The following is a 15,736-nucleotide window of genomic DNA, read 5'->3' on the forward strand; positions in this document are numbered from 1 at the left end:
GCACTATGACATGTCGATGGCCACTAGATCACCAACGACCACAGCAGAATATCATACATAAGTTATGTGCTTGCTGCGCTGGCAGTGTAACAGCAACCACTATGCATAGGGCAGTCAATGTGTTAATTTTATTATGATCAGTAGTAGTGCAAGATGACTTGTGTGTGACAATTCAGAAAAAGCACTTTGAGATGAATCTATAGGATCCAACACTTAATAATGCACTGTGAAAAATGAAGTTACTTGTTGTGGCAGGCAGCACTAGCTTATGTATGGAGTTGCTCCAATCTCAGTTGCTTCAGAAACAAAAAGCTCATTCTACAGGAAGAGTGTCAGTGAGGTTCTGGAAGGTATCGACAGGGATGTGGAGCCTTACTGACTCAAATGCCATGGCCAGCTGCACTAGGTTTCTTGGTTGAGGCTCGATGGTGCAAATAGCCCTAATGAAATGGTCCTGCAGATTCTTGAGTGGGTTTAAATCTGGGGAGTTCGGTGGCCAGAAGAGTACAGTAAATTCATCCCGGTCCTTTTCAAACCACACATGTACACTGCGAGCTGTACAACATGTAGCATTGTCCTGCTGGCAGATGCCATTCGGGGCAAAAAAAAAAAAAAAAACACACACTGCACATTGGGATGGGCATGGTTGCCAAGTATAATGTATACATTATGTTGATCCATTGTGCCTTCCAGAATGACGAGATCATCTAGGGAATTCCACAAAAACATTACCCAGAGCATATTATGAAAAGGAGTCACAGATAGGTGCAATTAAAAGACGGTCACCCCTGACTTTCATGGCCCATAATGTGTGCGCGCGCGCGCGCACACACACACACACACACACACACACACACACACACACACACACACACACACACACACACACACACACCTGACCATAGCCTCTGACAGCTGAAGACAGACTGCCTGTGTGTGTGTGTGTGTGTGTGTGTGTGTGTGTGTGTGTGTTCAACAAAGGCCTTGTTGGCCGAAAGCTAACCTTGTGACAGTATTTTTGTTGTGCCTATCTATGACTCGGTATCTTCACGAGTAGCAACTATCCTATTCATAAAGTTGTTACATTTCATCCTAGATTTTCCATTGCTTGATTTTACCCAGCTCATAAAAGCTTCTTCCTCTGGCCTGAAATGTTTCAACAATTGTTGCGTTGCTGTGTATTCCAACAACCATCTGTCTGATGGAGCATAAAACCTGATTAATCTAAAAAAGCCACCTCTCACCACTCAGTGGACGTCAAGTTGTGGTAGTGATGTGAAAATTCCGGCTTTCATTACTGATGAATAGCAGACAGCATGGGTGCATCAACCAGACAGCTGCTGCGGAGCTCCACACACAGCATCATTCACTGAGGAGATGCTGTTGGTAGCCCCTTCGTTCACTTGGGCATCAGTTGCTCATCTATTCACTTTACACATCACCCCTGTCTTTCATGGCCCATAGTGCACCACAGATGATTCAGTGTCAGTTTTGGATAACACCATTTTACCATGCACAGTATAATTTAGCCATGGCAGCACTTGTATAGTTTACAAACTTAGCTATTTCGAAAATCCTTCCATCCTTGCCCCAAAAGCCAGTGATAATGTCCTTTTAGATGTCCGCATTACAAAAATGTCTGCACTGTTTTCCTTATCTTCCTGACACTTTATACACCTTCCACTGCTGGTGCTGCCATCTGTGAGTGGTTATTGCACATTGACACCAAACACGGGTGGTGATCACTAAATGTGACTGGACCATGTAGTTTCACATTTCCCTGAAAGGACAGACGCACCCACTATGTAGTGTGGAATAGACCTCTAGATGTCAGAGAGCCATACCTGTCAGTATAAAAGGAGTGAGGAGCTTTTTGTTGTAAGTAGAGAAGCAGTAACAAATACATCATGGACATTTCACCCCTTACAGAGCTTGGTGGCTCGTTAGTAAAATGCCAGAATGCATATCCAAAGATCTTGGGCTCTATACCCGGTCAATCCCCAATTCTTATCTGTCACTTATCACTTCTTCCACCTATGACAATGTCTGTTGATGTGAAAAATTCTGAACTGCACGACGGTTTGGATTCCATGTTAAACTGTAGTTCCCCCTTTAATTGGCTGGGTAATTCAGTTCAAATGTTGAAAGAAGGCATCTGTGTACCACCTCCAACAGGACCAAGCCTAATACAGTACTGTGGTGTTCAAAACAATCTTCGGATAGGTGACTGCTTTGCTTTTAAGGCTGTCCAAGTCGACTGTTGATGAAAGTTAAGACGTGGAGGAACAACCACAGCTAAACCCAGATCAGGCAAACCTCATGTACAGGGGCCACCAAGCATTGCAAAGGGTGGTTGTAAAAAATTGCATGAAATCATCACAAGAAGTCAGTCTTGAGTTTCTAAGTGCTACCAGCAGTCCAGCTAGAACAGTGAATGTGCGTAGGGATTTACAGGGGTGCAATGTTGAGCAGCTCCTCGTATGCCAAACATTTCTGTAGTCAATGCATGCTTGAAGTGGTGTAAAGTGCAATGCCACTGGAAATGAGTTATTTGGTGTGATGAATCCTACTATATGAAGTACCAATCCAGTGGGAAGCTTTTGGGCTCGGCCTATGGCTAAATAACATTACCTGCCATTATGTGTAGTGTCAACAGTGAAGCATGGAGGAGCTGGTGGTATGATATGGTGTGTTTCTCCTTACTGTACTTAAGGAAACGCTAAATGTAGAAGGATATGACCAGATTTTACAGCATTGTATACACTGCTTACAGTATATGAACAGTTCGGAGACAATGACTGACTGTATGAACATAACAGTGCACCCTTTTATAAAGCAGCATCTGTGAGGCAATGGTATGTGGACAATAACATTTCTGAAATGGACTAGGCTGGCCAAAGTCCTGACCTAAACCTAGTGGAACAACTTTGGGATGAGTCAGATCATAAGACTTTGCTTCACACCCCAACGTCCAACTACCTACCCTGGTTTCAGCTCTTGAGGAAGAACATGTTGCCATTTCTCCACAGACATTCAGACACCTCATGAAAAGTGCCCCCAGCAGAGCAAATTAATGTCCACTAATAGGTGTCGTATGAATATAACATCACACTATTGCAGTACAGACGGTCCAGTTCAGAGAAAAGTGTGCACTCTTTTCGTCAGTCATCACCAATTTGAGCACTTTTTTTCCATGTAAACATAATACGAATTCTCTCCTATTATGATTCCACCTCCTTTATTACGTGATCTAAGTCAACAGTCTGCGTATGCTTCCCTTGCAACATGAAATTATAATTACTTGAATAAAACTTCACACTGCAACCTCCCCTTCCCATTGTGTGTTGACATAGGACTTCTTTAAGAAAATCAAATATTATTACAAAGTTCAGACCTCCATCTAGTCATTCTGTTTTTATTTTATTGTATTATGCTTTTCCTAAGTTGCTTCAACTCATTCCTTGAACAAAGCTGCCAATTACATCCCTCATCCTCCTGCAAATCACCTTGTCATTCACAACAGAGATGTTGGCATCAAATAAAACTATAATCTTGTAAGCTGTCCTCCCATTATTTTAAGCTTTCTGACCATGGTTTTTAATGGTTGGCAATTGGACTATGGTGGGAGAGATCTACTGCAGCCTGACTACTTGACATTAACTGTACTCACAAAACTCTACAATAAAATGTGTTAAGGCTCCTCTGGGATACAAGATGACATACTTAATTTATTCACTTTCAAACAATGGAAAAGTGTACACACTCATTCACTTTGTTAATACGGACTAATTTTAAAATTCAAGCCCTCCAAAAAACCCGCAGGTACTTCAACATTCCTATTCCAATGGAATATTTCCTTCAGTGCACTATTAAACACTTTTTAATCCAGCTTTGTATATTTGTGATTCACAGCTTTCACTACATGCTCATTTGAGGCCCAACTACAGTTATCATGTGCTTGCTACTAACTTGTATGGTCATCATGACACTGCATTGTCTGCCGGAGAAATGGTGAGAAACTGCAGAAAATTACAGAAGCTAAGGTTCGCCAGTTAGTGCCTTTTACTCAGTAGTTCACTGGCAAGGATATCACTTACAGTATCCCTATAATCTACATACTTCTTCCTGTTAAACCTGAAATTGGAATATGTGTATCTTCATTTAAACACCTTATTAAATAACTATTAAACATACCTCTCGACACCAAATTTCAACAATCATTTGTTCATACGCTGCAGATTTCAGGTTACTATTCAAAGACTTTGTTGCTCTAGACAGAACTACCACCATTGTGTAAATATCAATTGCAGCATTTGCCAGTCTATTCAAAATAAATTGTTCTTCAACAATTCCTCGTCCATATTTGATTAGTGCAGATTCCACAGAACTCCCGTATGCAGCAATGGCCTGAAAATAAAATTAAATGAGCCCTGTCTTCTACTGTCAATTAAAAACAAAAGTCATTGCATTACATAAACTGATAAAATATAGTCTTGAAGTAGTGACTCCTCATGCGTGATGTAATGCACATTTGTAGAACAGCAAAAATTGTTAAATGTAGAATTAATGTTGACATTGTATAGTCTGGGTGTGTGTTACTGTACTGATAGAAGACCTTTTCATTCAAGTGCACCAACAGTTTGTTAGTTTTATAATAGTATACATATGTTTAAAACATGTCTTCTACATATAACATTAACACTAACATACTCCAAAATATGCTTATAGCAGCAGCTATTCCAAAATTTGAATATCTTGAGAAAAGTGGGGAAAATGTATTAGACAGCTATGGCATAGTTTATTATGCATCTGTATCTTAAATGACTGCGGAAAACCTTACAACTTTTTACCCTGCGATTTGCAACTGAGTATGAAGCGTAAATAAGCAACAGTAAAGTTTCTGCATCTTGTAATCGCATTTCTGTAAAGCTTGGTCAAGATGTTGGAGCAGTGGCGTTCATTAAACACAGACAACTTCTGAAATCTTGCTAAGGCAACTGGGGCCGTATGTCACTGTTGGTTTATCAGGCCTTAAATGGTTGCCATCAATGATGGTGTTTTATTTTCGTAAGTCAGCTAAATCTTGTGTGTATGCCACATAAGGAAGAACAGTCATCAGGCCACATTATCTGCATCTTTAAGTATCTGTACAAATGCAGGTTATGGTCCACTTTTTAAGCTCCTGTAACCATCCTAGGTACTTATAGTGATTAGCTAGGATCTGATCAGTCTATGTTGGACCAAGCAAAGGCATTACCGTCAGTAGTTCTCAAAATATCCACGGGTATGCTGCCGCTCTATAGTGTCCAACGGGCACAATATTTCGGCGATCATAAATGTCGCCATCATCAGGTGAACTGACGGACTGAGCTCCTGTGAACGTGCCGGCACGGAGATCCGTACGCTATGGCTGCTCAGAGGGAACTGGGTTCGGTCTCGGCGGCGGCCGATTTAAATACCCTCCGCCCACGGCGCGCTTCCTCCGCCGTCCACGCCCCGCGCCATGGTCGCGCGGTGGAACAGATTGCGACGGCGTCTGAGATGACGTCGGTGTGATGGCTCTGTCCGCCGTGGTCGTCACAACTATATGTTTGCTCGAATTACTCTTGATTAACCCAATCGCTGGTTCCCAAGCCTTGCTAAGATTGTAGCCACAGTCACGGTTTATGAGGTCGTCATTGGTGCGAATTTCGATGGCCTCTCTAACAACGCTGTCCCAGTATCTCGACGTCTGTACCAGAATCCTTGTGCGGTCATACTCCATGGTGTGATTTTTCGACAAACAATGTTCAGCGACTGCCGACTTGCTCGGATACATCAGTCGAGTGTGCCTCTGGTGTTCACAGCATCAATCCTCGACGGTACGCATCGTCTGACCAATATACGACTTGCCACATTGACACGGAATCTGGTACACGCCAGCCTTCCTCAAACCGAGGTCATCTTTGGCGCTCCCCACCAGTGCATGAGTTTTATTTGGAGGACAAAACACAGTTCCGACCCGGTGTTTCTTCAGAATGCGGGCGATTTTCCCCGAGAGTGCGCCTGTGTATGGAATAAATGCAGTGCCTACCTCCTCCCTCGTGACTTCATCCACCTCAACAGGTTGTGCTGCAGAGGTTGGGTGGAGAGCACGTTGAATCTGCCACTCTGAGTACCCATTTTTTCGAAATACAGTTCTCAGATGTTCCAATTCCTGGGGTAGACACTCTGCGTCGGAGATAGTGTGCGCTCTATGTACTAGAGTTTTAAGTACCCCATTCCTCTGTGAAGGGTGGTGGCAGCTGTCTGCGTGCAAATACAGATCAGTGTGCGTAGTCTTCCGATACACCCCATGACCTAGGGTGCCGTCAGCCCTTCTCATGACCAAGACGTCAAGGAAAGGAAATTTACCCTCCGTTTCAGTCTCCATAGTGAATTTGATGTTGGGGTGTATGGAGTTTAGATGTGTAAGGAAGTCAAGGAGTTTATCCATACCATGTGGCCAGATGACGAACGTGTCGTCCACGTAACGGAAAAAGCAAGTAGGTTTCCATACGGATGACGACAGGGCTTCCTCCTCGAAGTTCTCCATGTACAAATTCGCTACCACCAGTGAGAGTGGGCTACCCATGGCGACTCCCTCCGTTTGTTCGTAGTATTCTCCAATGCATCACATCAATTCTGCAGCAGCTAAGAGAATCAAGAAACGAGCCAGCCTCGCATAGGTACGTGAGAGAGTGCAATTCACCCGCCGGAGCCTTGAGTTTATCTCACAGGAATTACTCGAACTACATTTGCAACTGGCTAGCAAGTTCACTTCTTGTTCCTGGGATCGGATTGATGGTGTCACCTGGGTGTCAGCTGATTCCGCCCATAAGAAGGCTACGGGACGTCAAACAGCTAAGTTCTCACGTCTCCTTGACAAACCATCTCTGCAGGTTCCGTGCAAGACTGTCATCAATTTGAGTGCCATGGTGTTGAGTGATGATGCGGTCTCGGTTTTGCAGAAAGGTCTCAACTTCGCTCCCACCCCCAAGTTCACTCCAGTCGCAGAAATTGTTAGTGCTGTTGAACAGGTTGCAGCTCTACTTCCGCCTGAATCAGCCGAGGAAATATGTCGTGAAATTTGTCGTGCGTTTACGAAATCCAAGCCGATGAAGCCAAATATCAGCAGTAAAGAGAGGGCGGCCATTCGTGATCTGAGGGAGCGCTCTGAAATTGTTGTCTTACCGGCTGACAAAGGCAATGCTACAGTTGTTGTCTCCCAAAAGGACTACACTGATAAGATGCAGAGCCTGCTAAATGACAATTCCTACCGGAAGATCAGCGTTGACCCAACAAAGAAGGTGGAGAACAAGACGAGGGCGCTTCTCAAGGACGCAGATTTACCAGAGGGTGACGCTAAGAAATTGTTACCCCAAGGTCCGGTACCGCCTAGACTATATGGACTCCCGAAGGTTCACAAAGAGGGGGTACGATTACGCCCCATTGTCAGCAACATCAGGGCACCTACATATTTGTTGGCCAGATACCCGACGGGAATATTAAGTCCTTATGTGGGTAAATGCCCTCATCACATCCGTAATTCCATGGATTTTGTTAAACGCCTTGATAGCTTCAGGTTGGATGAGTCAGATATCATGGTGAGTTTTGACGTCGTTTCCTTGTTTACGAGGGTACCCCTGCGAGAGTCACTAGAATTGATTATTCAGAAGTTTGACGGGAAGACCACTGAACTTTTTAGGCATGTCTTGACTTCCACGTATTTTGTTTTTAATGGAGAAAACTACGAACAAACGGAGGGAGTCGCCATGGGTAGCCCACACTCACCAATGGTAGCAAATTTGCACATGGAGAACTTCGAGGAGGAAGCCCTGTCGTCATCCGTATGGAACCCTACTTGCTTTTTCCGTTACGTGGACGACACGTTCGTCATCTGGCCACATGGTATGGATAAACTCCTTGACTTCCTTACACATCTAAACTCCATACACCCCAACATCAAATTCACTATGGAGACTGAAACGGAGGGTAAATTAGCTTTCCTTGACGTCTTGGTCAAGAGAAGGGCTGACGGCACCCTAGGTCATGGGGTGTATCGGAAGACTACGCACACTGATCTGTATTTGCACGCAGACAGCTGCCACCACCCTTCACAGAGGAATGGGGTACTTAAAACTCTAGTACATAGAGCGCACACTATCTCTGACGCAGAGAGTCTACCCCAGGAATTGGAACATCTGAGAACTGTATTTCGAAAAAATGGGTACTCAGAGTGGCAGATTCAACGTGCTCTCCACCCAACCACTGCAGCACAACCTGTTGAGATGGATGAAGTCACGAGGGAGGAGGTAGGCACTGCATTTATTCCATACACAGGCGCACTCTCGGGGAAAATCGCCCGCATTCTGAAGAAACACCGGGTCGGAACTGTGTTTTGTCCTCCAAATAAAACTCGTGCACTGGTGGGGAGCGCCAAAGATGACCTCGGTTTGAGGAAGGCTGGCGTGTACCAGATTCCGTGTCAATGTGGCAAGTTGTATATTGGTCAGACGATACGTACCATCGAGGATCGATGCCATGAACACCAGAGGCACACTCGACTGATGTATCCAAGCAAGTCTGCAGTCGCTGAACATTGTCTGTCGGAAAATCATGCCATGGAGTATGACCGCACGAGGATTCTGGTACAGACGTCGAGATACTGGGACAGCGTTGTTAGAGAGGCCATCGAAATTCGCACCAATGACGACCTCATAAACCGTGACTGGCTATAATCTTAGCAAGGCTTGGGAACCAGCGATCGGGTTAATCAAGAGTAACTCGAGCAAACGTATAGTTGTGACGACCACGGCGGACAGAGCCATCACACCGACGTCATCTCAGACGCCGTCGCAATCTGTTCCACCGCGCGACCATGGCGCGGGGCGCGGACGGCGGAGGGAGCGCGCCGCGGGCGGAGGGTATTTAAATCGGCCGCCACCGCGACCGAACCCAGTTCCCTCTGAGCAGCCATAGCGTACGGATCTCCGTGCCGGCACGTTCACAGGAGCTCAGTCCGTCAGTTCACCTGATGATGGCGACATGTATGATTGCCAAAATATTGTGCCCGTTGGACACTATAGACCGGCAGCATACCCGTGAATATTTTGATTATCAAATACGCCGGGAGAAACTCAAGAATCACGTCAGTAGTTCTGTTTGTGCTATTGAGGTACTCAACAGCGTGGGAGGTTCTGAACAATCTTGTTTTCTATTGGGTCGTTTTTAATTATTAATATGGATCAACAGGTGAGTTTTTCGTGATATACGAGATGCTAGACACTTGGCAGCACTCGCTGGATTTTACTGAGATGAGCTATGACAATTTTTTTTAAGCAGAGATAAAAATTTTTTGTGTCCCTTCCCATTTAGTTTGCTTCTGGAAATTGGCCATCTGTCAGACAATAAATTATCCAAGGTTGCCAATGGGGAAAAAAAAAGTACTCATCACTGTTCTTTGTGACACCAACCACAGTTCCAAAAATCATTTTGCTTGCAGCCCATTGTATATTTTCAAATGCTCCCACTCATCTTTAACATAGTGAACTCTTTCAGTCAACAAGACTAAATAAAGATTGAAGCTGTTCTAGCCAGAGTGATTATCTCAGTGCTGGTTTTACAGTTAAAGTAATTATTCTGAAGCATCTGTTCTCTCTCTAGTAATTGGCCTCTGTCGTTTCAGCACAATACTATGGCTGCAAGTATGAAAATGGAGGCAACTGGAAATGAGGAATTTGGTACAACATTGTAGTTTCCATAGTGACAGGTAACACAGTAGCCAAACTTCTTGGGTAAAAGCAGCTTTGTAACAATGCAAGCCCCTTTTCTAGTTTTCACTTTTGTAAAGATGGTCTGTGATGCACAATTTAGAATAGCCCAATACTGTGGCAGTACATTTTTGCTGCGGCACACAGAAGAAAAATGTCCACACTCTTAGCTCATTCTCTTGACTGTGTTGAGAAATACAAACATATTGCTGTTATGAAATGGTTGTTTCATACCTTAGAGGCGAGTGTGGCAGAAGATGAAAGATTGGGATGCACAACATGAGACAATGATGGAGGGCTGGCCAAGCCAACAGATCGAATAGCTCGTTTGGTTGCCTCACCAAATATAAGTCCAAGGTTTGCTGCAGGGTTCTTAAAAGCCTTCTGCAATTCTCGCAGATGAGCTCCAGCATACTGAATACCTGTAAAACAAAATGGTTATATTGATGTGGCTTCTGCATTAACCATGAAAATCTTATTTGCAAGTAATTACTTCAGACTAATATATGAACTTAATATTCACATTTACCAATCAAAATATATTCACAAAGTGTCATTTAGCCTGAAAAACAACACAAATTTTATTGATTGACATTGATATTGAGGAACTCACCATTTCAACGGCTCAAACTTTTGATCAGGATGAAAGAAAGCCATTTGATAGCAAGCTTTTGAAATAATTATTTCTCGAATGCATGGTTTTGCTAAAATATGTACTGATAAAATTCTCTCGAGCTACCAGCTGGTTGCTGCTGCCATTCTTACATAGCCGCGCTGCCTTCTGTGACGTCACTGGTGCATCCTCCATTACCATATAAGGTAATGTTTCCGTTGTGTGCCTGCTGCAACCTTCCAATGACCAGGCCCAAGTTGCAGGCTGCCATCTTTATTGGCATGTTGTCACAAACTTTTATTTTATCACTTGTTTTATTACAATGTCTCTTCTAATGCAATACGATGTCTGTTTTCTAGAGCATGCTTTGCTGCCACTGATTTCTCATGGTACTGAAGGCAAAAGCACCTCTTGTTCTGCACAGCACTGTTTGATAGTATGCAGTCTGAGTGACTGCAAACTGTTTGTACCCGCTTGTTATTTTATGTACTCCTGGTGTTCTGAAACCATTTTTTAGTCTGGCGGCGGTTGTAGCTGTTTTCCTTAAAAATCACCAATTGAGACAGCTACCATTTGATCCACCAAGGGCCTCAGAAAAGAACATTTCTGGAGTGGATGATGATAGATTTTAGTGTGCAGGTATCAGTCTGTGTGGGTGAGTTTCTGGTAAACATCGTGACTGAAACACCCGTCTGCTTCATGGCGGACGAGGAAGTCAAGAAATGGCAAGGCACCATCTGCCTCTACCTCATGAACTTGTTATCACAGATATTGTTGATGTGTGGCAAGAATACTCTCATCTTTTCACATCCATGAGACCACACAACGAACTTGTCGTCAATGTAACGATAAAAGCAACTAGGCTGTACAGGAACTGTGTCCAGGTTCTTGTCCTCAAAAGTACTCCATGTGTTGTCTATAGTTGGAGCTAATGGGCTCCCCATCATGACACAGTCTGATTAAAATATTCTCCACCATACAAAAAAAAGTGACATCACAGTGTGCTTACATAAATCCACAACAGCACCATGAAGAGATGATGATTCCATGTTTTGCCTTTGTGAGCCACCACATCAATACTGCTGCAGCCAAGAGAATATTTTGTCACGCTAGCTTCATCTAGAGAGGGTGTGTCACACCAGAAAGCAGTTGAATACAAATGCCTATGAGCTAATAGCCGTCCATCTGCAGCTGACAGAGTTACTCTCAGTTTTGTATTGGGAATGGATTGATGCAGCCACAGTAGCACAATAAATGTCATCACAGAGAACAGCCAAGGAGAGGCAGAATGGGAAATTCAACTGGCTTTCACAGCAACAGTATGGGGCAGAGTAGAAAACAACAGAACACGCAGTTATCAACATGACTATGAGAAACATCGATGCACGTGTGATTTCGGCTCTTACGAAGGGTCTTAATTTTGCACCATCATCACATAGTATCCCTTTCACTGACGTAGTAAGTGGTGTGGCACAAGCAGTTCACAAGAAGCCCAATGAATCTGCTAAAGAAATTCATTGAGAAACAAGCTACATTCTCTTAAAATCCAAGCTGCCAACCTCCAACATGAAAAGAGCTGAATGTAATGATCTTAAAGAAGTCTGAAATGATCCTCTCTTCATAGTCCTGCCAGCTGACAAAGGCAGTGCAGTGGTCATTATGGAATGAGCTGACTGAAGCGAAGGTTTAGTTGATGCTGGAGGAGGACACACATCAAAAAATTATCAAAGGAACAAATGCCCAGAATAATGAGGAAGACATCAGAGCTTCTCAAGAGAATGTCATAAAATCTCCTTCCTATGGCACCTCTACCATCTACATTGAGTGGCCTTCTAACAGTTTACAGGAAGGACACAACTCTATTCCCTTCATGATCACCATTGGATTGCCACTTTATAGACTCGTGAAACAACTGGCCAGCCTCTTTACTCTGCATGTTGGTCACTGTGTGCACCACATCAACAATGTGATCAACTTCCTCAGTCAAATTAAATGCCTGTGTCTTGGAGAAGGAGATATTACGGTCAGCTTTGATGCTGTGTCATTCATGTGCGTTCCCATCAATTATTATTTAGATCTGCTCTCCCAGTTGTTTGATGACCTCGTTGTGAATTTATTTAAGCACACACTGATATAATTATTTTTGTACGATGTAGAATATTTTTATCAGATGGACGGCATCATGATGGGGAGTCCATTAGCTCCTTTTATAGTCAACTTGTTTATGAAGTTCTTTGAAGACATTGCCCTGGACATGGCTTCTGCAAAGTGTAGCTGCTTTTATCATTACACCGACATCACGTTTCTTGTCTGGTCTTATGGATGTGAAAAACTGAGAGAATTCTTGGACTGCATCAACAATATCCATGACAACATAAAATTCGCAATGGAGGTAGAGACAGATGGTGCCTTGCTATTACATGATATCCTTGTCTGCCGTAAAGCAAATGGATGCCTCAGCCACAGCATTTACCGGAAACCCACACACACACACACAGACTGATATCTGCACGCTAACAGCCATCACCTTCTGTTCAGAGGACTTTGGTAAATTGAGTGATCTTTCACTCAATCTTTGTCTCAGATGGTGAAAACCAAGGAACTGAGCCATTAGGGAAAGTTTTCAAGGAAAACAGCTACAGCAACTATTAGATTTCTTTCCAAAAATCTGAAGCAGAAGGACCCTGAGGAGGATTGTAAAAAGCATATGTCTTTGCCATTCTGTGGCTCAGTAACAGGAAAGATTAACTGACTCCTATAGGGGCATCAAATCAATTTCTTCTTCAGGCTGCAACTGAAATTCGACAGGTCATTTGGCCTGTGAAAGACGATGCAGGCCTCAGAATGCCAGGAATATATAAAATACGGTGTGGGTGTGGACAGTTTTATGTTGGTCAGACGGTGCATACTATTGGACAGTGCTGTGTAGAACACAAGAGATGCTTTTGTTTTCAGTACCATAAGAAATCAGCAGTAGCAGAATATGCTCTAGAAAATGGAAATCATACTGCATTTGAAGAGACATCAGTTATTACACAGACTAATAGTTTCTAAGACAGTGTAATAAAAGAAGCAATTGAGATACAATTTTTGACAACACCCTCAATAAAGACAGCAACCTGCAACTAAGTACAGCTTGGGACGTGGCCATTGGAAGGTTGAAGCAAGTGTGGCAGGCGAGCACTGAAAACATTACCTTATATGGTGCTGGAGCAAGCACAAGTGACGTAGCAGCAACCAAAATAGTCACCACATGACAATGGCAGAGGATTTTAAACCACTTAACATGACTGGAAGCTCGAAAGAATTTTAACACAATTATCTCTCATTTTGTACCAGAAGATGAGGAGATGGTGTGTGTGTGTGTGTGTGTGTGTGTGTGTGTGTGTGTGTGTGTGTGTGTTTGTCAAATAGCTTGGTGGACCACTCACAACATAGTTCAAGAGAGAGAGTTATTAAAAGGACGGAAAGAAATTATGAAGGTCACTGTGACAGAGTGAAGGAAACAAGGAGAAATTTGGAAAGAAAATGAAAGTTCTGGGAGAAGACATAAAAACTCTGAGGTTTGTTGATTGCTATGTAATTCTGTCAAAGACAGCAGATGACTTGGAAGAGCAGCTGAAAGGAATGGATAGTGTTTTGCAAAAGAGAGTGTAAGATGAACAACAACTAAAGTAAAAAAGTGTTATGGAATGTTGAATTAAATCTGGTGATGTGAGAGAATCAGATTAGGACAGAACGAAGATTAGAGATGGAGGGCTAGTTCTGATTAGTGAAGGATGGATTTAAATAATTTAGGGACATAATAGAAAACCTAAATCAGGTTGCACATTGGAACTGTCGTCATCCTGAATGAGTCAAGTATGCTCCCTGTTGTGCTACCACCTTGATAGATTAGGTTGGGGACACTAAAAGTAGTATAAAAGTTTTGCTATTTGGGCATTGAAATACAATGGCCAATGTAAAGAGAATATAAAATACCGACTGGCAACAGCAAGAAGAGAATATTAATTTAAATATTAGGAATTTTTTTTTCAGTAGGTATTTGTCAAGAATGTAGTGTCACACAACAGTGAAATGTTGATGAGGAACAGTTCATACTAGAACAGAATAGGTTCTGAAATGTAGTTCTACAGTGGAAGATTAGCAGAGTTTTCGGACAACTAATGAGAAGGTTCTGAATTTTACTGGGAAAGAAGAGATACATATTTTTCCTGCCATACCATAAGTCTGATAATTTGCTTGTAGTAGAAGTTCATTCCAGAAGACATTAACAAATCATTATGGTCTGCAGCAGTCAGAAATGGAAAGATGGCAGTCTGAGGGCACAAAAATTATGGACTGTAGGAAGGATGCAGAAGACATTCGCACCCTACTTGACTCAATTTCAATTCAAAATGAGGCTGTGTGTTAGTGTGCTTCAGAAGTGTCTAAATGTAGCAGACAGCATTTATGGCCTGTCCAGGTTCAAGAAGAATCAACCAGTATATAACCCTCTGCATCCTGCAAGACTCTGCCCGTAACTTTCCAAGCAGGCCACATTGTTCTTGGTTTCTTTTTCAATGGTAAATCCAAATGTTGCCATTCCATACTCTGGTGTTTCATGTCAACCTCATAATGATAGATCCAGCTTACATCACCTGTCACAATATTCGCCAATTGCCCTCATTTTGAAATCTCTGTAGAATTCTTTGAGCCATAATTTTCAAGCCAGTTTTAACAGTAAGAGAGAATGAAGGGCTGTAAGAAAGATTGTTTCATAATATGTGCCTGTTGAATTATAATTTTACTTACCAGTCAATGCCACAAACAACCTTAATATGTCATTTGTGCCCTCAAAAATGCGAAATATCCTGAGATCTCTCAAAACCCTTTCCAGTCCACAGTCCTTCATAAAACCCATACCACCAAGTATTTGGATTGATTCATCTGTCACAGTCCATGCAGCCTCAGAAGCAAATACCTGCAAAAGCAACAAGACAAAACTCTGCAACATTACATGTAAGAAACTGGAAACTGTTGAAATTAAGCTATGGAAAATCCAGGATGGAATAATGACTATATTAGGAAAAGGATAACACACACACACACAGTGGTACTTGATCGTCGGGAGTATGTGGCTGAGGGACTGCGTCAGCTTTCAGACAACACCACATACAAAGTTTGCCAAGGTAATCCCATTCCTGATGTCCAGGCGGAGCTTCAAGGAATCCTCAGAACCTTAGGCCCCCTACAAAACCTTTCAACTGACTCCATCAACCTCCTGACCCCACCGACACCCCGCACCCCTGCCTTCTACCTTCCTCCTAAAATTCACAAATCCAATCATCCC

At 42.9% G+C, this 15,736-nt stretch overlaps 1 protein-coding gene across 1 annotated transcript in view; it reads right to left on the reverse strand.

Moving 5' to 3' along the window:
• LOC126473221 (very long-chain specific acyl-CoA dehydrogenase, mitochondrial) overlaps nucleotides 1-15,736 on the reverse strand; it is a 62,317-nt gene that overhangs the window by 1,530 nt on the left and 45,051 nt on the right. The window contains exons 8-10 of the mRNA XM_050100134.1: nucleotides 15,199-15,367; nucleotides 10,026-10,213; nucleotides 4,195-4,407 (exon numbers count right to left, since the gene is read on the reverse strand). Of these exons, the coding sequence (XP_049956091.1) occupies nucleotides 4,195-4,407; nucleotides 10,026-10,213; nucleotides 15,199-15,367 (570 nt within the window). The remainder of the gene's footprint in view (nucleotides 1-4,194; nucleotides 4,408-10,025; nucleotides 10,214-15,198; nucleotides 15,368-15,736) is intronic.

Source organism: Schistocerca serialis, chromosome 1 (assembly GCF_023864345.2).
Source record: "Schistocerca serialis cubense isolate TAMUIC-IGC-003099 chromosome 1, iqSchSeri2.2, whole genome shotgun sequence".
Taxonomy (NCBI): domain Eukaryota; kingdom Metazoa; phylum Arthropoda; class Insecta; order Orthoptera; family Acrididae; genus Schistocerca; species Schistocerca serialis.